This window comes from Cavenderia fasciculata, assembly GCF_000203815.1.
Source record: "Cavenderia fasciculata unplaced genomic scaffold Scf_Dfasci-F-a-25c12.r2-5, whole genome shotgun sequence".
Taxonomy (NCBI): Eukaryota; Evosea; class Eumycetozoa; order Acytosteliales; family Cavenderiaceae; genus Cavenderia; species Cavenderia fasciculata.
Genome location: NW_004457729.1, coordinates 3,727,731 through 3,750,841, shown reverse-complemented (window position 1 = coordinate 3,750,841; position 23,111 = coordinate 3,727,731). Strand labels below are relative to the sequence as shown.

Genomic DNA, 23,111 nt, shown 5'->3' with positions numbered 1-23,111 from the left:
AACGTGATCTCGAGCTCAGTTTGCTCAAAGCAATCTTGATCGTATTGAGCCATCTCTTGCAAACACTTGCCAACGATAAGATTTCGTTTGAATATCTTGTTGGGCCACCATCATCTATCGAACACTCTTTTAATAGTAGACTGAGTATGAATCTAAATAGTGTGATAATTGTTGTTGTTGTTTCATATTTATCTAGCTATCTCTATCTTTGTTTTAGATCAATTTCTCTTTATAAGGACAAAAATTCATTGATGGACATATAAAAAAATGATTAGATTTAAATAACAAAATAGATCAAATCCAAAGTATTATTCCTTGTTTTTAAATATCGTCAAAGTCACGATGGTACAAAAAAAAAACAAATATCTAGCGGATAGAATTTGGGTGGAATATTCTTCAACTCCAATGTCAAAGATAAATAAATAATGGATCAACAACAACAACAACAACAATTATCACAATATTTAGATCAAGTCATATTCATTCTATTATTCAAAGATTGCGCAGTAGAGGTAATAGAGTATGATTTTGAAAATCGATTTAGATATGCAAACGAAATCAAATCACTGGCAAGTGTTTGCAAGAGATGGTTCAATACGATCAAGATTGCATTGAGTAGATTGGACCCGAAATCACCTTTTCTGCAATTCTCTAAATTTAACTATTATCCAGTGAACCACTTTCGAAATCAAAGAGGTTCAAACCACATTCAAGAGTATAAAAAACAAACTTATGGCTTCTCTTGAATCATTGCAAATTTACGAAAATTTAACCAACAATAAAATCCTTACACCTCGATGTGCGGCAACTATTCTATCAGGGTTGGTATTCATTCCTAGTCTTGTCCATTTGTGTCAGTGGTCTAGAGTATATCAACTTTGATTACCTCAGAATTGATGCTCGGTTTAGGATTCCAACCAGTCTAAAAAGCATCAGGGTTGGCGAGGATATTGGCAAAACCCTTTCTTTCAAATCACTGGTTCTGCACTCAAAACATATCAAACAGTTACAATCTCTTCACCTAGGGCTTGACCAAGATTGGATCAGAATATTTCCCCTTACAACATTGACTAGATTAAAATGCGAAATTCATTTTGTACCCAATACACCATTTCCACCAACAATAGAACATCTTGATATTTCAGAAATCATTAGAACCAAAGGCCTGAATGATGGCATAGATTTCAATGACTGAAAATTTCCAAAATTCGAATCCAGATAGTCCATTGGTATGGAGAATCAAAAAAGAGATAAATATAATAAATACAAACAATAACTATTGATAGATATTTATTTAAAAAAATGGTGATATGTTTGATGATGTTATTGATCATTATTATATTTCAAAGAATTGTAAGTTAATTGGATTGGGTTGGGTAATAGTATTTATTTATTTATTAATTAATTTATTGTTTGTGATTATAATCTTTCAACAGGTTCAACACCTAATAAATAGAAACCAGTTTCTAAAATCTTTTTAACGGTATTACAAATTAAAAGACGTTGATGTTGACGATCACTACCCAATACAGTGTCGGTCTCGTAGAATCGATGGAATGTGTCGGCCACATCCCATAGATAGTCGCATATGATGGCTGGTCTGAGTTGTCCTTCAGCCGATTTAAGTGTGTCTGCAAACTTGGAGATCATCACGACGAGACGTCTCTCATTCTCTGTAAACTCTTGAAATTGGAATGATGCAATGTTGAGTTCAGCCTCTTCTATATCAAATCCACGTTCTGTCTTTGCACGTCTCATAATGGTTGCAATTCTAGTCAGACTGTAGTTTAGATAGATTGAAGTGTTTCCTTTAAACGATAGTATGTTGTCGTATGAGAATCGATAACTATTACTACGTTGTACCAAATCATAATATTTAATTGCACTAATACCAACTTTTAAATAATGTTGATTCTTCATTATATCGACGTTTTCGTCATCTTGATTGTCTTGGTCATTATTTTCAAAAGTATCAGATACACGAGCAGGTTCTTCTACTCGATATGCAGTGTGGGTGGGATCGATGGTTTCAGCACGACTGAGTGACTTTGATGTGATGGATGCTTGTTTGGCACGTTTGACAGATTCCTCGACCAACTCTGACAGCGCCAATGGATTACCATCACGTGAACTTAGCTTTGACCCATTTTCACTACGCACCACTCCAAATGATAAATGGTCAACACGGACATTATCACCATCATGTTTTTCTTCTTCTTTGAGCCAACCAGCCAATCGAGCAATCGAAAATATATCTTCAAAATGTTTGTTTTGAGAGTCATCTGTAATAACGACAATCCATTCCTTTCCACTTTCAATTCTACTCTTGATGGCTGCCAAGTCTGTCGTAGCATATAAATAAGCTCCATCTCTCTTTTTAATAATAACAGGTACTTTGTTTCCATTTAAAAATATACATTGTGCTCCCTAAAAAAAAAGAATAGAATAAACAAACAAATAATTATTAATACAAATATATTTGTTTAATTATCTTTTTATATATTTATAACAATTACCTCTGATTCTGAAACTAAACCTTTGTTTCTTAATTCAGTGATTACATTTTCCAACATTGTACGATAATATGATTCACCTCTTTCGTTGACATTGACATTCATTAATTTAAATATTTGGTTGAATCCTTCTCTGCTGGCTTGACATATCGATTGCCAAGCTTGGTATATATCGGGATGTGATCCACTATTATTTCCATTGTTGTCAAAGTTGGGTGGTCCTTTTTGCAACTCGGCAGCTGTCAGTTGTGCTCTCACCTCGAATTGCTTGTCTGTCTTGGTTCGTTGTTTGGCCGCTGCATAGTATTCCGACATTTCTTTTGGTGTTGGAATGTATGGCATCTCTTTATATACTGGCATAGCTGGACTGTCATCACTCTCTACTCCCGCACGACCCCAAATATGACTAAGGAATGGAGCCTTTTCATCGAGTGCATGGCTAATGACCATACCCATCGGTGTGCCAAAATCACCGACATGACTAATACGCTCCACCTCGTGACCACGGTACTCTAGTATACGACACACCGACTCACCAAGTGCAATCGATCTTAAATGACCGACATGTAGTTCCTTGGACATGTTTGGTGATGCAAAGTCTACCAACACTCGTTTACGTGGTGGTATGGGATCGGTTGCAATGAAATCAAGTGTTACTTGCTTACTACTATTACTACTATTACTACTTTCTCCAAGACACCACAGTCTAACACACTCCTCTAGATACTGTTGTGAGAGTGTCAGGTTGAGATGTTTGTTGATAACCTCTACCTTTTCAATCAACCTTTTGTCACGTTTCGTCTGTTGATCGTTGATGAGAGTGGTCAGCTGTCCAATCACAGTCTCTGGTTTACTATTGATCGCTCTTGACAAATGAAATACATTGCTTATTGAATAATCTCCTGGTATCTTGGTTGCATTAATACTATTAAACATTGGTTGATAGGTTGAAGTAGTAGTAGTAGGAGTGGAAGACTTTGTTGTTGTTGTTGTTGTTGTTGTTGATTCTGACAATATACTATTGGTCAGAGGAGATATTTGACTTCGAAGTATAGAGTATGTTGACAATGAATCAACATCAAACCATTGTTTCTTTAGACTAAATGGTTGAACGATCGTTGCATTATTATTATTACTAATACTACTATACGACAAAGATGATGATGATAATGCCGCACCAGTGATGACCGCATTTTGAACCATCTTTGTCTTTGATGATATATATCTTAACATATTGTTGTCTGTTGTTGTTGTTGTTGTTTCTGTTATAATGTGTACATGTATTATGTTAACTAGATTATATATCAGATAGACTTACAATTCTTCGAAATATAATACAAACAAACAAGTCATCCATCAATCTGATGATCAACATCGACTTGTTCAAATTTCATTTTCATTTTTAATTTAGCTTGATCAAATAATGAAAGAGATAAATAGATATAGATATTTACCATTAATTATTAAATAGTTTACAGTAGAATATATAGATAGAATAGATAATTTGTTATTTAGTTAAACCTTTAAATCATTATAATGCCATTAGAATATCATAAACAGATATTTGAAACATGTTTATCAAACGATGGTTTAGTTGTAATGTCAAAGGGCTTGGGAGTACAACATGTGATATTGGCATTTCTCAAAGTGTATTGTGACTCTGACAAGTTGGTGTTGTATGTCGATCCGTACAGCGAGTCGTTGCAAGAGTCGTATTGCTACTACAATGAAAAGCTACTGCAGTTTGGCGTAAAGTATGCTAATCTGCCAACCTTTCTCAAACAAGAACTGGTGGGTGCGTCCAAGTACCGCGACGGAGGTGTCTACTTTGGCCCAGCAGCAACGTTTATACTCGACATGTTGATGAACAGAATACCAACCGACCACATTGCCGGTATCATTGTCGACAATGCGCACCGTATCGATGACTTGTCACCCGAGGCATTGCTCTTGTCACTTTTCAAGATGCGAAATAGTCGTGGATTCATAAAGGCATTTTCATCAGATGCTGCATACATTACATCGTCGTATGCGTCGTTTGGAGACATTAACAACTTGCAACGACTATTAAAGCTTCTTCAAGTACCACGTGTCTATTTGTGGCCACGATTCCATCTTGCCGTGGCAAATGAATTGGATACGGATAGTATTGCTGGTGGCGCAGTTGCAGACAATCGACTGATCGAGTTGACCATCCCAATGACAGAGAGTATGATCAAGATTGAAAAGGCACTGACCAACACGATCGAAAAGCTAATGGGTGACATTCGTTCGAAAAACAAACATGTATTGGAAAAGCATAGGATGACATTGGAAGATGGCCTATTTAACAGCTTTGACTCGATGGTACAGTCTTGGGGTGACATTGGATGGCACACCAAGCAAAATCTAAATACCATCAAAATACTTAGGAATCTAACAACCCTCCTTGTGAAATATGATGGTGTATCTTTCCTCAAATTTCTAGAAACTCTACGAGATGTAGATTCTTCTTATAATAATCCAGAAGATGAATATAGTTGGATTTATACAAGAGATGCTGAACATTTATTTAATGTAAAAAAAAAAAGATAAATCAAAAAAAGATAAATATTAATATTAATATTTATTTATTTGATTTGATTTGATTTTTAGAGTGCAAAAGAAAGAGTTTATATAGAATCAAAATTAGAATTTAAAAAGAAAAAAGGAGATAGTGGACAAAAAGTAGATGTTTATAAAAGAGAATTGGTTTTGGAAGAGAATCCAAAATGGCATTTATTATATCAAGTTATAAAAGAAATTGAAGATAGCAAGAGTAAGTACAATTTATTGTACAATACACAAAAAAAATAATGTATCTTTTTTTTTTAATTAATTTTATTTTATTTTTTAGAGGAAACTGGAATAGAACCAGAGACAATATTAGTATTTGTAAAAGATGAAAGAACATGTACACAATTACAAGAGTACCTTGATTTGGGTGGTTATGGAATGTTGTTAAAGAAATATGATCGATTGTATGCTCCGACACCACCCGAATCAACCAATTCTAGTATTTATACAGGTGGTAATTCGAGTTGGGCTGGTGCCAATCGTAGAAAACGAGGTGGTGCTGGTGGAAAATCATATAGTAAAAGAGCAAGTGAATCATCGAGAAAACAAAAAATAACAGAAACCAATATGCGAAAGAAAATGAATATAAAGGATGAAACCAATGCAACGTTGTTTTCAATGGGTGTGTCGGTGGTTGGTGGAGCGGGTGGTTTGTCCATCTCCAATCCTAGAATAGTAGAGGTCAATGGAGACAATCAATCCATCGACATTGAGCAGATCGACGATATCTACTCGGTACTTTCACCTCCCCACATTATCATCCATCCCATCGAATGGTCGGGTAATATCCTCGAAGATGCGACACCACAACACATTATCATTTACGATGCCGATGTCACCATCATCCGTCAAATTGAAGTGTTTCGTGCCGAGAACCCTCACATGACTCTGTTTGTCTATTTTTTACTCTATTCCGACTCGATAGAGGAAAGTAAATACATTTCTATATTACGTCGTGAAAAGGACGCATTTGAACGACTCATTAGAGAAAAGGCATCTCTGATTGACCTCAGTGGCGGTTTAAACAATACGACCATCACCACGGAAAAAGAACAAGAGGTTGCAAGGATTAAAAACATCACCGAGGAAGAATTGGAAATGCTCCCGAGTGCCAATACGAGCTCGCGAGCCGACAGCAGAACAGGAGGTGTTGTCAAATATAGGTCGGCGTTGCGTAGAGGACAAGGTACCAAGAAAAAGGTGGTGGTCGACAGTTTTGAATTCAAGAGTAGTTTGCCGGTCGCACTTCACTTTGGCGAGTACCAAATCATCCCGCTGCGTCTCGTCACTGGTGATTATGTCATCTCGCCATTATACTGTATTGAAAGAAAGAGCATATCCGATTTGATCGGCTCGTTTGGGTCGGGTCGTCTATTCCACCAAATCGACCAGATGGGTCGTCACTATACCAACCCGATTCTCCTGATCGAGTTTGACGCACGTCAACCATTCATGCTACACACACAAGAAGAACTCAATCTACCGTATATTTCACAGGTTGCTCTGTCGAGCAAGCTCATGATGCTCTCTCGTGCCTTTCCAAAGATGCGAATCATTTGGGCGCGAAGCTCACGTTCTACAGTGGCCGTGTTTGACCGACTCAAAGAAAATGGCCCTGAACCTGACCCCTCCAACATTAACGTCTTGCCCGAACCCTCTGCCAACAACTCGGAATACAATTATGCACCACACGACGTTCTCAAAAAACTACCCGGTATCAATGAATCCAACATTCATTTTGTACTTGACGGTGTTAGAGATCTTCACCATCTATCTCAAATGTCAAAAGATCAACTATCAACTTTATTACATTCTGAAACTGATGCAGCTTTACTTTATGCTTTTTTAACTCAAGATCATATTTCTTCAAAAAACATTAATAATCAAAATAATCAAAATAATAATAATAATGGAAATTATAAAAGGAATTGGTCAAATAGAAAGAAATAAATAATTAATTATTTAATTTACTATTTATTATTTATTAATTCCTTGTAACTCTAATAATTTACTAGTTTGACGAATTAAATTAAAATTTAGGTCAATGGATGATAAGAGTTGATTGAAACCTTGGTTGTCATAATGAATGATGGGACTGTTGGCAAAGGTGTATCGTGATGCTTCGTCGAGACGAGTATCTTTGTCATAGTAGATGGCGAGGATTGGTTTGTTACGATTCTCGGCCAAAGAGATTTCATCACGTACCAATGGTGTAAACTCCTTGTTGGTGAGTACAACGACAAACACCCAACTGGAAAGTACACCTTTGTCTCTTGGCACCACTTTGATCTTGTTTTCCTTTAAAAATTCAAACAGATCCTTGTACTCTGCAATCTTTGATGGATTAAATGACAAAAAGATGGATGCTTCTTTGCCCTGCAAAGCACCGATACTTGGTTGGTCAGACTTTAAGTCTTCATCACCTTCACCACCAGCACCACTACCCGAAAAGATGCTAGCATCGAGGATGGTTTGCATACCCTCGAGCAAAGTCGAAAGTGAGAGTTGGTAGATATTGCTCGTTGAGAAATCGACCAATTGTGAACGATAGATACAACTTTCGAGTGTGGGATCGGTGATGGACACCTTTTCGGCCCAAATACAAATCATGAGTGCCTTGGAGAGTGGACCTTTGACCAGTGCAGTGGTGGCTTGGTGTTTGATGGTTTGAGCAGACACGAAAAATACATAACCAATGACTGGTGGATTACCAGCACCATTTTCCATAAACGCCACGGTAATGTGATTCTCTTCAAGAGAGTCTCGCAGTTTTCTAGCCAAATGCACAAACGCACTGTCAAATACAAATGCAATATCATACTTGTTGTATTGCTTTTTTAATTTAAATGCATCCTCTACACTTAGATAATCCAATGCTCTCTTTCCATTTTTATCAATGATTCTTTCATCAATTCCTAAATTCAAAATTTTTGGTATATCTTCAAACATTTTCTACAAAACAATTAAATAAAATAAAGTAATAAATAAATGAATATTTGGTTTCAATATATTATATTATATTATTCTATTCTTGTTTACTTACATTATCACAATAATAATGAAAAACATTTTGACCATTTTTAGAATCAATAAATTTAATGTTTGGAGTGGCAGGACGTGCTAATAAATTACCATCGTAAAAGAATGGTGGATAACCATCACGATTTGGAATATTGATTTGATGTTGAAGGATTTGGCTTGGAATGGTAATAGAGTCGGCAACTCTCATCTTTCCGACCAAATGTAAAAAGGTGTCACCGTCGTAATTGGTGAATTGGTTGATTTGAGCAATATTGGCGTTGATGATTGGATGGGCGACGTTGGGGTTACCAGACCGCACCAATTGGCAAGAGACGTCGGTGGTGGACTTGTAGAGGAGTGCAGAGTGGTAGGCACCGCAGGAAACGGCGGTTGGCTTGCCGACGACCTGTGTCATACGACCAAGTGGGACAACCTCGGCGAGATGTCCGACTTGTCCGTACCGACTCCACCCACAAGACACAGTCTCACCGTTCATCTTGATACCAATAAAAGAGAGCGAGCAATCACAACTGGCCGAAACACTTTCATAGCCAGTATCCACCTTTTTGGGAATGGGACTGGTGTATTCACCAAAGTCACCCCAAATGTAGAGTGAATGATCGTCGTCTTCATTGGACAGGGATAGTGTAAACTTGCCACCACACTCGATCGACTTCATACGTTGACGAATCTTGACGTGTTTGTATGGTACGGATTTGTCAAACGAGCCACCATCACCAAGTTGGTAGTCTTCGTTGCATCCCCATGTATACATGTACCCCTCGTCGTCAACGGCGCCCATATGTCTATCACCAATTGAAAAGCAAGCGATACGAGTCGATCCAATACGCTCACCACCAAATTGCGATATAATGTTGGGACGGTTCCCGTCTTTGGTGTTACCTAATCCCAACTGACCGTATTTGTTGTATCCCCATGTATAGACATTGCTCGCAGTGACAGCGGCACTGCTTGCACCACCTGCATACACATTTAGTACCACTCCGCTAAATGGCAATATACATGGAGTGACCATCGTGCTTTCATTGCCCAATCCCAGTCGACCCTTTGATCCATTGCCCCATGAAAACACACGACCAGTGCCATCAAGTGCCAAAGTATGTTCGTTGCCACAAGACACCATACTGAATTGTACACCTGGTCTGACTTGCATAGGTATCTTGTAATTGTCGGTATTTCCCAAGCCAAGCTTTCCAAATGACCCATTACCAAATGTCCATAACCCTCCATCGACCGTTACAAGTCCACTATGTAATGTTCCCATTGATATACATTTTATATTTGAAAATTGTTTTAATAATGTTAAATCTGCTGTACAATTATCTCTACACATCAATCAACAATATTAATATATTTATATTTAAATCAATATCAATATTCGAATTGTAAACTTTTAAACTTACTGGTCATAAACCAATTCATCACTACCTTCAAAGAGGTTAGTACCTAGTTGTCCATTTGCATTTCTAATTAGAAAAGAAAGAAAGAAAGAAAGAAGGAAGGATTAGATATCTCTACTATAAAGTTGAACTATATTGTATGTGTGTTTATCTTACTTTCCAAACAAAAAGCAACATCCTAGATCTGTCATGACTGTAGTATAGGATAGTAGTGGGGTGCCGTTTAGTTTAGTTTAGTTACAATAAATATATTTACAGGTGTGGATTGAAGATGATGATTGATGATGGTGAAGGTGGGTGATGTGATGACTACTAACTATTGCTACAAATCTGATGTAGTAATATTACAATCCCTCTCTCTCTCTCTCTCTCTATCTCTATCTCTTGTCAGATGATAAATGACAATGATACAAAGTATCTTAGACAAACTGCAGCGTCGCATGACATGTCTTTTATTGCATCAGTCGATTAAAAACTGATCAAAATGGAGAAAAGACTAAGATTTTAATGAGAATTATCCCAATGATAAATAAATAATTAATTATCTTTCTCTATTAATATTTATCTATCTTTACAAAGATAATAATAAATTAAATTAATTTAATTGTGTGAATGTACAAAATTGGTTGTGACTGGTAGACAGTCATGACCATGATATTATTAAAATAACTTTATTAATTTATCAATCCATCTCCATATTCCAGTAACCATTAAAACTATAAACAAAGATAATACTATATCTAATAATAAATAAATAAATAAATAAATAAATAAATAAATAAATAAATAAATAAATAAATAATATTAGTTCAATTTAAATGAATAGGATTGGTTTGGTTTGGTTTTAATCAAATTGATCATACAAATAAAGAGTTTTTCATCATCAGTATAAATACTTAGACCAGTGACATGTTCAAACTGGAATTTAATGTCATAGGCATTGAATAGTGATCTCTTGTATTGAGGTGGTTTCACTGTCTTTCTAATATCTCTAACTTCTTCTTTTCCTTGGAATTTGAATGCTCCTCCATCTAGTAGTTGTTGACGTTTGATTGTCGATGTTGTCGATGATGATGATGATGATGAATTTGTTGTATTTGGTTTCTCTGCTACTGTTGTTGTGCTCTTCATGATAAATAATGATGATGATCTTTAATTTATTTACTAGTAAATAACATTGTACTAAAGAGGAGCTTGTTGGTTTGGTTTGGTTTGGTTGTTGTGTGAGTAAAAAATGATAATAATAATAATAATTGGATTCTTTAATCAACCACCACTCAACTCACACAGGTTGTGTTGTTGGTTATAAATGAGCAGAGCTAGCATTCTTGTTGTGAAAACCTTCTTCTCTACGTATACTTTTAGATTTATATAAATAATCTGTATAAAACCAATGAGATTGAGATACTTCCTCTCCTCCCTCCAAATACGTCTTTGTTTGTTTGTTCTATCATAAGATAGGTATACCTGAAACTACCAAATCCACTGCTATACACGACATGTCATGTGTAAATTAGGAAGGAAGAATCAAAAAGTAAAATGAAGTGTGTCCTCATTACATTCATAGTAATGTTACTATTATCTGTCTGTCTCTGTCTAGCTGTAGTATCTCTTTTGTTTCGCTCAGATACTTATAGATAGAAAGAAAGAAGTATCAGTAGAGATGTGTTGGGAATAAGCAATATTCCTGGGTTTGGAGTCGCGTGCAGACTGATCAATTGCGATTTCTTTCCGAGTTGCAAGAGAGAGGACATCAAAAAAAGTCTTCTCTTTTTTCTTCTGATCGGTGATTTGGGAACTGACAAAAATATCATCTCTTTGCGATATGGAAATTTCACACTAAATTGATTCTCTTTTCCCAAACCAAACAAACGTGTGTCATCTGACAACCCCCGGATTGTTTGTTTGTATGTTTGATTCCCACCACCTGCAAACAAAACAAACACAATCAAGCAACCAAGCAATCATTGATCGACATTGCAATAAACATAAAATTTTAAACATAAAACAATAAATCAATAATAATAATAACAAGGAGAAAGAGAAAAGAGAAGGAGAAGGTTTTAAATACAACACCTAAACTAGTTTGATTATAGATTGATTATTATTATTATGGAGAATACAGGTATAGTATTATCATTATTATTATTATTATTATTAATATCATTCCATTCATACTTTCTGTCTTTTTGTTGTTATTTGGTCTCTTTCTTTCTTTCTTCATCGAATCGACACCACCCACAATAATATTATGACCAACCATCAATCATATCATTTGATTGTGATTGATTGTGATTGGATATAGATGTAACACAATACAAACAATCAACCAATTGATTGTTAATCGATTAACAACAATCAATACAATAGACTCTTGAACAAAAAGAAGAAGAAGAAACTATTATTTCATATCAGTTCATAACGATTGGTAGCTACATACAATACATACAATACATACATATATATACACAACAGTAACTTAATTTAACTCCTTCATCCCTCTTCTTCCTTAAATCTTCAATGTATAAATATATATATACAATCCAAATTTGGAAATCACAGATCCTAGATAATTTAAATTATTGGTGATGATTCATAGCAAACAAGCATAAGATTGTATATCTATCTATCTATCAACCAATGTAACAAACATATGTTATGTTATCGTCTTTTTTTTCACACACTTCTTCAAATCTATAATATGATTTTTTTTATCTGTATCTTCTTGCTTCCTCTTCTTCTTCTTCTTTTTGTTTCTTTTGCAACCAACCAAACCCCTAAAATGGATAATAATTAAATTTCCAACCCTATCTATCTTTTAATCCTCTGACATCATCATCATCATCATCATAATCATAATCATAATCATATTCCATCGTCGTCACTATTGTCTATTTGTTTTCCCCACCCTCATCATCATCATCATGTGATTGTGTATCATCAAACCACTACCGCCACCAACACCACCAACTTTCAATCAATGCTATTGTCTATTTATTTGTAGTTTAGTAGTACTAACATTCCCTATTTTATTTTCATTCCAATTTAATTATTTCCAAAATCAAAATATTATTATGGCAACAACTGTTATATTTAATCCACACAAAGAAATGAAAAAGTTACAAAGAAAGTTGTTTGAGAATGGTGGCTCTGGTGGACAAGGATCATCACCTTCACGTATCAATATTTGGAGACCTGTGGTTGACATTAAGGAGAATGATACCGACATTGTCATTGTCTTTGAGTTGCCAGGGTTAAACAAGGAGAATGTAACCATCGATGTTTCCAAAGATATCTCTACTATTATCATTAGTGGTGAAAAGAAATTTAACAAAAAAGATGAAACTGAAAAGTATGCCAAAAACTATAGTAAAGAATTAATTAATATTAATTAAAGTATATTAATATTGTTTTGTTTTAGATGTCATAGAATTGAAAGTTCATATGGAAAGTTTATTAGATCATATCGTTTGCCACCTGGAACCGATCCAGCTAAAATCAAGGCATCAATGAACGACGGTATCCTTGAAATTCAAATTCCAAAGGAAAAGATGGAAAAGATGAAGATTCCAATCGCTTCCAAACTCTAAAAGAGAAAAGAGAAAAGAAAAAGGAAAACAACTACTATTGATTCGATTCTACCAACAAAATATTTATAAATAAGTATAACCCCCAACCCAACCCAACTAGACAAACAGACAAACAGAAGGAGGACATATCTCTTCTTCTCATTTTTTTTAAAATCTCTCCCTACTTCCCAAATTAATCAGTATCATCAATCAATCTATCTATCCATCCATCTATCTATCATCAAAAGAGAGAGAGAGAGAAAGAGAGAGAGATATAGATTTAAATTAATTAATTGTATAAAAACAACAAACAAACCAAAACAAAACAAAAAATGAATGGAAATATTTATAAGATTGTTATTCATCATGTATAACCATCACACACAACAACCACCCACATCTATCGTCATCATTATAATCATCGCCATCACAGTCATCTAACAAAAAACAATAACAACAAATGTATAAATCTAACAAATATAATATATAATATAATATAATATAATATTATCCCAAGTAATAATAGCAATAATAATAATAATGATAATAATAATTCGTATCACCCAAGAATGATGGATGGATGGATAGGAATAGATTTCATGATAGGTTAAATTAGACATCTAATAAAGAATGTAACAATAATAATAATAATAATAAATATTTGGATCATTTTTTTAAAATTCATATGTGATGGAGAGGGGGGTATATATATATTCTATACATTGTGTTTTCAATCAAAATACAAAACAAACGTGTTCACATTAAAACAGACACTAGATCCACTTTCAACAAACATGCTGCTAAACACGAGACACCAGTAAAGACAGTATAAATGCAAACAATGAAGAACCACTTGTTTAGTTTGGTTTACATTCAAAGTTATTGAAATAGAAAAAAGACAAGTCAGGTGCACTGTCATGTCATGTCAGTTGGGTGTGTAAACAGGAACAAGTATGTTGTTGTCAAACAAGACAAGCCATATATCTATCATCTATCGTATCATATCATGTATATATGTGCAATCAACATATTACCAGAAATATGTGAAATGGTGATGATGATGATGGTTGTGATGGTTGATAATGATGATGATGGATGGAATTGAATTGATGAACTAATAACCATCACATACGAATCAAATATAATAATATAATATAATGATATAATATAATATATTTACGATTGTTATTATTATTATTATCATTCATTATTATTATTATAATTATTTTTAGTTATTCTATCACTCTCTCCGATCACACATAATATCTATCAAATTTACAAGATGGTAAAACCATCATCAACAACACTATCACCATCTTCTTTTGGATGGATGATGAACAATGTAATTGTTAGTGTCATGGTGATGATGCTCATTACCATCGTTGTGGTAACTGGATCGTCATCCTACTCATCGTCACCAGATGAAAGTGGTAGTGGAAGTACTAATACAATTTTGGATATGTGTAATCCAGATACATTGTATGATATGATGGACAATATTGGTGTCGATCCATCACCCAAAGGTATTGATAGGTTGGGTGCATACGGATCATGGTACAGTCCATGGACCACCAAACTAGCAACATCCAACCAAAAATATTCATTGGAGACCTATGAACCAACCAAAGACTTTGCATTTTGGTTGGAAGTAAGACCAACCGAACAAGGTAGATTCGTTCCTGTTCAAGTTGACAATAATAATAATTATAGGTAACTACTACATAATTATACAACATAATAATTAAACAAAACAACATAATAACGTTAAGTTAAATAATATATATATTAATATATTTTGATCTATTGTTTGTATTTAGAGATTTAATACCAATTGGGTATAATGCAAGATCATCAGTATATGAATATGGAGGTACACCCATTGTATTTTTAAATTATCCACGTCATGCTAATGACCAAGACTTTAAAGTTGTATTTATCAATGAAGATCAAGCTTTGTATCTACATTATCCACATCGAGACAAATATGTACCATTAAGATTAACACCACCTGTCACTACCCGTAATACAACCATGCGATTTGTAGATGGAACACATGACAAAAAGAGAAATAGAATTGTCTATATTTGTGAAGAGCATTTTCCATCACCCGATAACCCAGAGGAAGAATTGCAACAAGCGCTAAACTATCTATGTTCAATCGATCTACGTACCAAAGAAATTAAAATCATTGAACAAGGTAGAGATTTTTATTCTTATCCAAGATTTAATCATGATTTCTCAAAAGTAAATATAAATATAAATGTAAATATATTCATTAATCAAAGTATATTAATATTGTGTATAAATTGTTTGTTTATTTTAGTTAACATGGATATCATGGAGTTTCCCAAATATGCCATGGGATGATACAGAATTGTATGTTGGAAATATACATTATTTTGATGGATCTCTCACATCAAAGTATCGTGTGTCTTGGTTTAATGAATCCGTGATCGATCCGAAATGGGGTATTGGAGACGACCGTGATTCACTCTACTATATATCTGATATTAGTGAGGGCTATTGGGCAATCCATAAACACAATAGTATCTCTAAAACCAACCAATTAATCCAGTCCCCCAAAAGTCTAGGTTACATTGAAATCGGTGAACCAATTTGGTATTTTGGTAGATCTTTTTATGACTTGCTACCAAATAAAAGAGTATGCAAATATATACAAATACAAAATACAAAATATAAATATACAAATATATTAATGTTACCTTTTTAATTTATATTTTTAGATTATGGCAACTGGAGATAAATATATAATTGATATAAAGATTGGAATGGGATTTGAGAAATATGAAAATGAAATGTCGATTGGAAGATCAATCAAAACACAAAAACAAGGAGTTGGGTGTAGAGATGAATATGATTGTTCAGTAACTATTCTTGGAGGTTCACCAACTCAAACAACTACACTTGTAAGATTATTATCATCTCCTCGTAAAAGTTTTCAAAATAATCAAAACAATCAAAATAATAGTCAACAACAAAAAGTTAAAGTTGGAGTACAAGTCGATGTTTCATCAATTAGATATCAAGATAAAGATAAAGATAAAAAGGATACTTATATTATTGAAAGATTTGGATTCCCGTATGAATGTAATCGTCAAACAGGACAATGTAAATCAGTTTATCTTTTACCCTATCATATTGAATTTCAACCACTTTTACCTTTGGTATGGATAATATATTAAACATGATATATATATATATATATATTCCAACCAAGTATACTAACATTTATATTATATATTAGGATACATATGATAGTAGATTTATATCAATTCCAGTACTAATTAAATTTGCAACAAGTGATGGTCATTTTGCATATGGGTATTACTATCCACCAACTAATCCATTGTATACCAATGCTGGACAGATTAGTAATGCATCCAACAAACCTCCACCTCTACTTGTCAAGTCTCATGGTGGACCTACAGATAGTGCAGAGCCAGTTTTAAATATGAAATTCCAATACTGGACATCAAGAGGTATAGGTATACTAGACGTCAATTATAGAGGGTCGTCAGGATATGGCCGACAATACAGAGAATTATTAAATACTAAATGGGGTATTTACGATGTTGACGATTGTTGTAATGGTGCAAAATACCTAGTTGAAAATGGTTTTGCTTCAAATGATTCGTAAATATTAACAACAATATTCAATATCATATATATATATATATATTTATATACTTATTTATTTATTTATTTATTTTAAATATTTTTGTTTAGATTATTAATTGATGGAGGTAGTGCAGGAGGATTTACAACATTGGCATCATTAACATTTAGAGATGTATTTAAAGGTGGAAGTAGTTTTTTTGGTATTGGAGATCTTGATAAGCTGGCTCAACAGAGTAGACATAAATTCGAGTTTAGGTATGCCGACAAGTTGGTAGGCGATTATAAAGAGCAACGACAATTGTTTTATGACCGGTCACCCATTCGATATGTGTCCAAGCTAAAGGTGCCAGTTGCCTTTTTCCATGGCGCTGATGATATGGTCGTCGATCCAAACCAAAGTCGCGAGATGTATGAACACTTGAAAGCGATTGGTATCCCTACACTACTTGAAATCTATCAAGGCGAAGACCACGGATTCGTCCAAGAAAAGAATCTCCAACGTTCACTCGATGGAGAACATTTCTTTTTCTCAAAAATACTTGGGTTTGAAGCTAAATGTTTACTTCACAATGATTTTAATATTGTAAACCTAAATAAATAAACAATCAATAAAATAACAACCAATCAACAAACAAACAAACAAACAAACAAACAAACAAACAATCAATCAACAAACAAATAATACAATTATAATACAAATAAATAATAAATATTATTTTATTATTTATTTCCTTTTTCATTTTATTTTCCATTTTCTGGTTTATTTGGTAACTGGAGTATCACAAGTAAGTACTTGATAATTATCAAGAGTGATAGCTTGAATTTGACCAATATCACTGGCAAAGCTAGCCCAAGGAGAGGTAGCATAGTTGCCACCCTTGTTTTCAAAGTAGAGAGAGGCATCAACTGAATTGTCGACGACGTAGGCACCGTAGAGTTGGAGTGTACGGGCGATGATTCTAGCCTTGGTACCGGTGAGTGAGTTGACGTTGAATGATGGGTTGAGACGGATACGTTGACCTTCCATGACAGTGTTGGTGCCGACGTACCAGCCATCGGTACGACTAGAGACGGGTGAACAGAGCTCATAGGTGTAACCTGGCGACTCGGTCTTACGCATACGGTTGACTGGACCAGACATGGCGAGGACATGGTTGAGTTCACCACGGACAACAAGCTCGTCCCAACGGATGAGACCACCGATAAAGGTAGAGCCTGCACCACGGACGGCACGCATCCACCAACGTGAACCACCGGCATTAAAAGCTGGATAACTACCACTAACATCGTATTGGAAACGATCGAAACGAGTGGCACTGGCCCAAGTAGAGTTTTGCCAGATGAAACGTGAAAACTCGTAAAAGGTGTATGTGGCACGATCATAAACGATCATGTGTCCGTCGGCCATTGGGTCGGGGTTGACGGTGCTGGGAACTGGCAGGTTCAAGATTTGACCGGTATTGAGTGGATCAACAGAGTTGTGGTAAAACTCTCCTTGTGGTTGGTAAATGTTGATACGGGTGGTAAAGGTGGTGCTGTCGACATTGTGCAATGGAGCAGTCCATTGGTAGTAGGCGAAGCTTAGGCCGTTGGTCGTCTGAGAGTTTTTAATTAAAAGTAACATCGAGGCAGACAATGGTTCGACGGTGGCACCAGATGGAATCAATTGATTCCAGGCTGAACTATTGCTAAATACTTGGTATGGGAATCCATCAGTTGTAAATTGTGCTTGACCTACTGATGATACCAATAAAATTGCTAGTACTGATACTATTAAAGATAAAATTATGTTATTCATTTGTAAATATTATTATTATTGTAGAATGATGATGCTTGCTTGCTTGTTTTGACTCTTGTCGATGGGGTGATGTTCTTATCTTGTAGACTGCAGTTGCACAACTTTGTGTTATTCATCAGAATTCTTTCAAAAGTTTCTTCTTGACCTACTCTTTCGTTGAAATGTGCCGCGGCGCGGACCCAGATATTTTCAATTGAAACCGATGTTTATTAATCTACAAATATCTGCTTGTCGATGGGTGAATGCTTGGTTACGTAGGTTTACTTTATTTGAACCATTGGTTATAGTAGGTGTGTGGTTGGTGGTCTCGTTTTCGTTATCGATCGACCAACAAAACTGAAGCTCTCATTCATTCACCAGGTCACTTTGATCATCGGTATATATGTTTGCAGTTGCAATCCATCTTTGGATTCTTTCTAACGATCGAGTCATCACTCGTTGCAACGAACATGTGTTAACTTGCAAAGTGAGAGATCTCTTTAAAGAGTGTCATGAGGAGTTGCCTGGCTGGCTGGCTGGCTATCGGTCAGTACTATTAACCGATGCTACCTTGCTTGTAATTTTGTATTCACTATCGTAGCTACGATCAAGGTAGTATCGGTTAATAGTACCTTGACGGCGACTATATTCATTGAATTGGCAGTAGACCTATTTCAATCCCAAAGATATTGGGTACCAAAGAGTAGCTGGGAAGACTGTGACCTCTAGTAGGGGTGAGTAACGGCGATGATCAGTGTATTACCTTTAATTAATTAAAATAGAGGTTGATGTCTGCTGTCAATTGGTTGTTTTGTCGATACATCAATAAACCTACTTACTCGCGATATAATACAACACCAACAACAACTAATAATAAAACATTAAAATTGTTCATCCCAAGATAGAGAGAAATTAGGTTATGATAATCTGCATCTTTACTAGTACCGGTATGGGGAGGGCAAATAATCTATTTCCATCCGTTTCTTCTAAAGAGTTCTTTTAGTTGACCTTTTTCGTCGACTCTACATTGATCGTCTCTCTCTCTCTCTCTCTCTCTTTGAATATTTATATACTAATAAAAAAGAAGGAATATAAAAACACAGCAGTCCTGCACTCGCTAGTAAAATTAATTAATTCTATGTCTTGTTTCCTACACGATATATATCTCCCAACGAACAACAACAACAACAACAACAACAACAACAACAACAACAACAACAACAACAACAACAATGACATGTTATTATTGTTATTATTAAGATAAAGATAAAGATAAAGAAGAAGAAGAAGATGACAACAACAACAACAATATCAATCATTGGGACTGCAGGTAGAGACAAAACAAAAAGGCTGACAAGCGATCATTTTGCTTATATGTGTCAATGTGTTGAATCGTATATAGCTGATAAAGGTTTACTATTATCATCGAATCAACCGTCATCTTTACAGAAGAGTACAGTTACATTGGTCAGTGGAGGTGCTGCTTGGGCTGGTATGTAATGTATATATGATCATCTGACTGACATTCATTGAGTTACTAAACTATTTGATTATCGAATGTATATAGATCACGTGGCTGTAGATATCTATCTGAGAAATCCTCAGTTATATAATTTGGTACTCTATCTACCATGTCCAATTGTAAAGGTAGGTGGTGGTGATGATGGATCATCATCATCTACAACATCATCAACAAAATACCAATACTTGGATACTTTAAGTAAAGATTGGAGAACCAATCCTGGTAAAACATCAAATAACTACCACAATATAATGTCAAAGGAACTTGGAGGAAGAGATACAATTAAAGAGATTATGGATGCACATGAGTTGGGTGCCATACTAGATACATCATCCAAAGGATTTCATACTAGAAACACCAAAGTATCAAAATCAGATTATTTAATTGCTTTTACATCAAGTACAAGTGGTCAACCAGAGGGTGGTGGAACACTAGACACATGGACTAAATCAAAATCATTAAACAAGATTCATTTCACTTTACAACCATTACAACAACAACAAGTATCTTCTTCACCTCCAACAATCAAAAAGAAAAAGACAGAACCAAAAAAAAGAAAAGAAAAAGAAAAAGAAGAAGATAATGATAATGATGATGATGATGACACCTCGACAGTAACAACAACAACTACTACAGTATCTAAAAGAAAAAAGAAAACTGTTGTACCAAAATAATATTAATAATCCTGGAATAAATTATAAGTCTTGACTTTGGAAAAAAAAAAAAAAAAAAAATCTTTGCATAGGGAGGGAGGGTTTAGTCATCATCGTGTTGTCTATTTAGTTAGTATTAGCTTAGATTTAGAGAAAAGATTGTATAACTATTGTACTAGTAGTACTACTTTATATTGATCGTCTGTCTATACGTAAAATAGCAGACTGGTCTAAATAAAGGAGGAGGAGAAAGTAATTCATCATCATTAATTAGATAGCAAGCAGCAGTTGATCGATCGATTGATTGAGCTCAAAGAGGGAGTAGAGAGAAGATTAAGAATGGTATTACCTTTGCTCAAAGTTGGTAGTTTACTTGTTAAATCATTGGCCAAACCGTTTTCGAAACAGATCAAGGTTGTAGCTTCAAAGTCTCCTGCATTTCATACATGCGTTGTTAGTATAGCTAGAGGTTTCCATAAATTAGGTATGTCTACAAATATTGATCAATGTTAATGTTAATAATATACTATAACACATGATGATTAATGATTGATTATATTATGTATGTATGTGTATGTATGTAGACATTTACTTGTCTAGATTTACAGGAGATGTTGCAAAAAGAAATACAGAACTCAATGTAAACAGTGCTATCGATCTTGGTAGTGAGATGGCCAGTGAATTCTTTTTGTTGAGTGTTGCTGTTGGATTGTTGTTGTTTGAAAACAAACGGTCTGCACAAAAGGAACATAACAAGGAAGAAGCTCTAAACAATCGATTCAAGAAACTAGAGGAACAATCCAAACAACAACAAGAGTTGATTGATTCTATGGTATTAGAGAATGACCAATTACGTCATAAAATTAGACGTACTAGTGGATTGAATAACAATAATAATAACAACAATGATAATGTCGATAAGAATGATGATGGTCAAGATGGATCATTGCTTGGCGTTTTACCATTACGATTAAATCCATATCATTCAATTGTCACGACAACTCAATCATCATCAGGTCATAGTAAATCGTTCACCTCTTCTAGTGATGAAGAGGCAGGTACCGGTGTAAATATATCAAAATTCTTATCACATAGAGGTGTAATACTTTCCTAACACACAACAAACCAACCAACCAACCAACCAACAAATAATAACCAATTAATTAACGATAATAATAATAATAATAATGATCATAATAGCAAATTAATATTATAATACAATACGAAACCCCTTTCTTTCTTTTTTTATACATACAAAGATGTATGTTTGTAATCCAAAATATTATACTTGGTTGGTTAATTATATTTACAAAATTTGGATCAAGTTGGGATGGAAATGATTATATACTGATACTCTCCTCGATGATATCATTTATCCAATTCCCAACTTGACTCCATCGCTATATTGAGTTTATTCTATTATTATTATTATTACTATATTACTTTAAGTAATATATTGATACGTATTCTATTATTATGAATTAGTTATTATTAATTATTATTAGTAAAGAGAAGTTTTACATCTATTATCATTATGTACAGCAAAACATTTTTTACTACAATATCTACTATAACATTGTTTACATGAATAATCTCCAATGTAACCACAAATCGAACAAAAATGCCTTGGAGGGTATATAGATGGTGTTGAAGCAATTGTATTATATGTTGGTACATTTGGTGGATATGTTTCTAAATACTATAGTAGTGTAAAAAGTAATCAAATCAATCAAATTGATTTATGGTTAGTTTTGTGTGTCTGACCAGATTAAATTCAAATTCAACTTGGTTGTAATAATAACACTTACAGATCTTTCCAATACAATTGGAAATGATAGATTTTTAACTTGTGATTTCTTTTTCTCTCTTTCTCTATTCAATTTTCTTTTGTTTTTTGGTGTAGAGTATACCATGTCTTCTTGATCGTCGACTTTATACTCTTCATCATTTTCTTCGTCTATTTCCAATTCATTGTCATTTTCCAAACGTTCAATGTGTAGTTCTATCGTCTTTTGTTTGAGTTTGAGACGATCTTCGTCTGTCACCACTCTGAATCTTCTAGAGATGACACTCTTTCTCTTGCCAGCTGCCAATTCACTTGCTTGTACAACTGGTAATTGTTCTTTTGTTGACATGATTCGATGTACAACTATTATACAATATTGTTTGAGTAAGTATTGCTTAATATTAAAGTATTGCTCAATCATTGAACTACTCAAACTAGCCAGAGTACAACAATGAAAAAACAAAAAAAATCAAAAAAATAAAATAATGAGTGTTATGATCATTCACTCTGAGAGTACTCTGCTTCATCGAATAGAGTGTTTGTAGATCAGAAGAAGAAGAAGAAGAAGTAGTCGAGTAATATTAGTTATTGTATAGTAGGATAGTAGAACGTTTC

General features: G+C 34.4%; 10 protein-coding genes across 10 annotated transcripts; 5 read left to right on the top strand and 5 right to left on the bottom strand.

Annotated features, from left to right (window-relative positions):
• Positions 1-425: 425 nt before the first annotated feature.
• DFA_01833 (uncharacterized protein) lies at positions 426-926 on the top strand (the record flags this gene model as incomplete). Its single annotated transcript, XM_004359741.1, has 2 exons — positions 426-615; positions 892-926. The coding sequence occupies 2 exons, from the start codon at positions 426-428 to the stop codon at positions 924-926; spliced, it is 225 nt and encodes a 74-aa protein (XP_004359798.1).
• A 493-nt stretch (positions 927-1,419) lies between these two features.
• argS2 (arginyl-tRNA synthetase) lies at positions 1,420-3,746 on the bottom strand (the record flags this gene model as incomplete). The annotated part of the gene is made up of 2 exons (XM_004359740.1): positions 1,420-2,427; positions 2,562-3,746. 2 exons carry the CDS (start codon positions 3,744-3,746, stop codon positions 1,420-1,422), a joined length of 2,193 nt encoding a protein of 730 aa, XP_004359797.1.
• A 303-nt stretch (positions 3,747-4,049) lies between these two features.
• Positions 4,050-7,058, top strand: ercc4 (DNA excision repair protein 4; the record flags this gene model as incomplete). Its single annotated transcript, XM_004359739.1, has 3 exons — positions 4,050-5,069; positions 5,148-5,310; positions 5,389-7,058. The coding sequence occupies 3 exons, from the start codon at positions 4,050-4,052 to the stop codon at positions 7,056-7,058; spliced, it is 2,853 nt and encodes a 950-aa protein (XP_004359796.1).
• Positions 7,059-7,144: 86 nt separating this feature from the next.
• DFA_01830 (regulator of chromosome condensation domain-containing protein) lies at positions 7,145-9,997 on the bottom strand (the record flags this gene model as incomplete). The annotated part of the gene is made up of 5 exons (XM_004359738.1): positions 7,145-7,286; positions 7,423-8,060; positions 8,152-9,475; positions 9,554-9,616; positions 9,954-9,997. The coding sequence occupies 5 exons, from the start codon at positions 9,995-9,997 to the stop codon at positions 7,145-7,147; spliced, it is 2,211 nt and encodes a 736-aa protein (XP_004359795.1).
• A 213-nt stretch (positions 9,998-10,210) lies between these two features.
• DFA_01829 (uncharacterized protein) lies at positions 10,211-10,681 on the bottom strand (the record flags this gene model as incomplete). The annotated part of the gene is made up of 2 exons (XM_004359737.1): positions 10,211-10,290; positions 10,414-10,681. 2 exons carry the CDS (start codon positions 10,679-10,681, stop codon positions 10,211-10,213), a joined length of 348 nt encoding a protein of 115 aa, XP_004359794.1.
• Positions 10,682-12,624: 1,943 nt separating this feature from the next.
• On the top strand, positions 12,625-13,140 carry hspK (heat shock protein Hsp20 domain-containing protein; the record flags this gene model as incomplete). The annotated part of the gene is made up of 2 exons (XM_004359736.1): positions 12,625-12,902; positions 12,972-13,140. 2 exons carry the CDS (start codon positions 12,625-12,627, stop codon positions 13,138-13,140), a joined length of 447 nt encoding a protein of 148 aa, XP_004359793.1.
• Positions 13,141-14,072: 932 nt separating this feature from the next.
• On the top strand, positions 14,073-17,359 carry DFA_01827 (uncharacterized protein; the record flags this gene model as incomplete). Its single annotated transcript, XM_004359735.1, has 7 exons — positions 14,073-14,127; positions 14,352-14,829; positions 14,937-15,381; positions 15,443-15,781; positions 15,864-16,304; positions 16,385-16,773; positions 16,867-17,359. 7 exons carry the CDS (start codon positions 14,073-14,075, stop codon positions 17,357-17,359), a joined length of 2,640 nt encoding a protein of 879 aa, XP_004359792.1.
• Positions 17,360-17,518: 159 nt separating this feature from the next.
• DFA_01826 (uncharacterized protein) lies at positions 17,519-19,774 on the bottom strand (the record flags this gene model as incomplete). Its single annotated transcript, XM_004359734.1, has 3 exons — positions 17,519-18,528; positions 19,371-19,402; positions 19,767-19,774. 3 exons carry the CDS (start codon positions 19,772-19,774, stop codon positions 17,519-17,521), a joined length of 1,050 nt encoding a protein of 349 aa, XP_004359791.1.
• A 51-nt stretch (positions 19,775-19,825) lies between these two features.
• Positions 19,826-21,824, top strand: DFA_01825 (optic atrophy 3-like family protein; the record flags this gene model as incomplete). Its single annotated transcript, XM_004359733.1, has 5 exons — positions 19,826-20,027; positions 20,103-20,692; positions 20,862-20,922; positions 20,985-21,194; positions 21,319-21,824. The coding sequence occupies 5 exons, from the start codon at positions 19,826-19,828 to the stop codon at positions 21,822-21,824; spliced, it is 1,569 nt and encodes a 522-aa protein (XP_004359790.1).
• A 387-nt stretch (positions 21,825-22,211) lies between these two features.
• Positions 22,212-22,845, bottom strand: DFA_01824 (uncharacterized protein; the record flags this gene model as incomplete). Its single annotated transcript, XM_004359732.1, has 2 exons — positions 22,212-22,409; positions 22,519-22,845. 2 exons carry the CDS (start codon positions 22,843-22,845, stop codon positions 22,212-22,214), a joined length of 525 nt encoding a protein of 174 aa, XP_004359789.1.
• Positions 22,846-23,111: the final 266 nt, after the last annotated feature.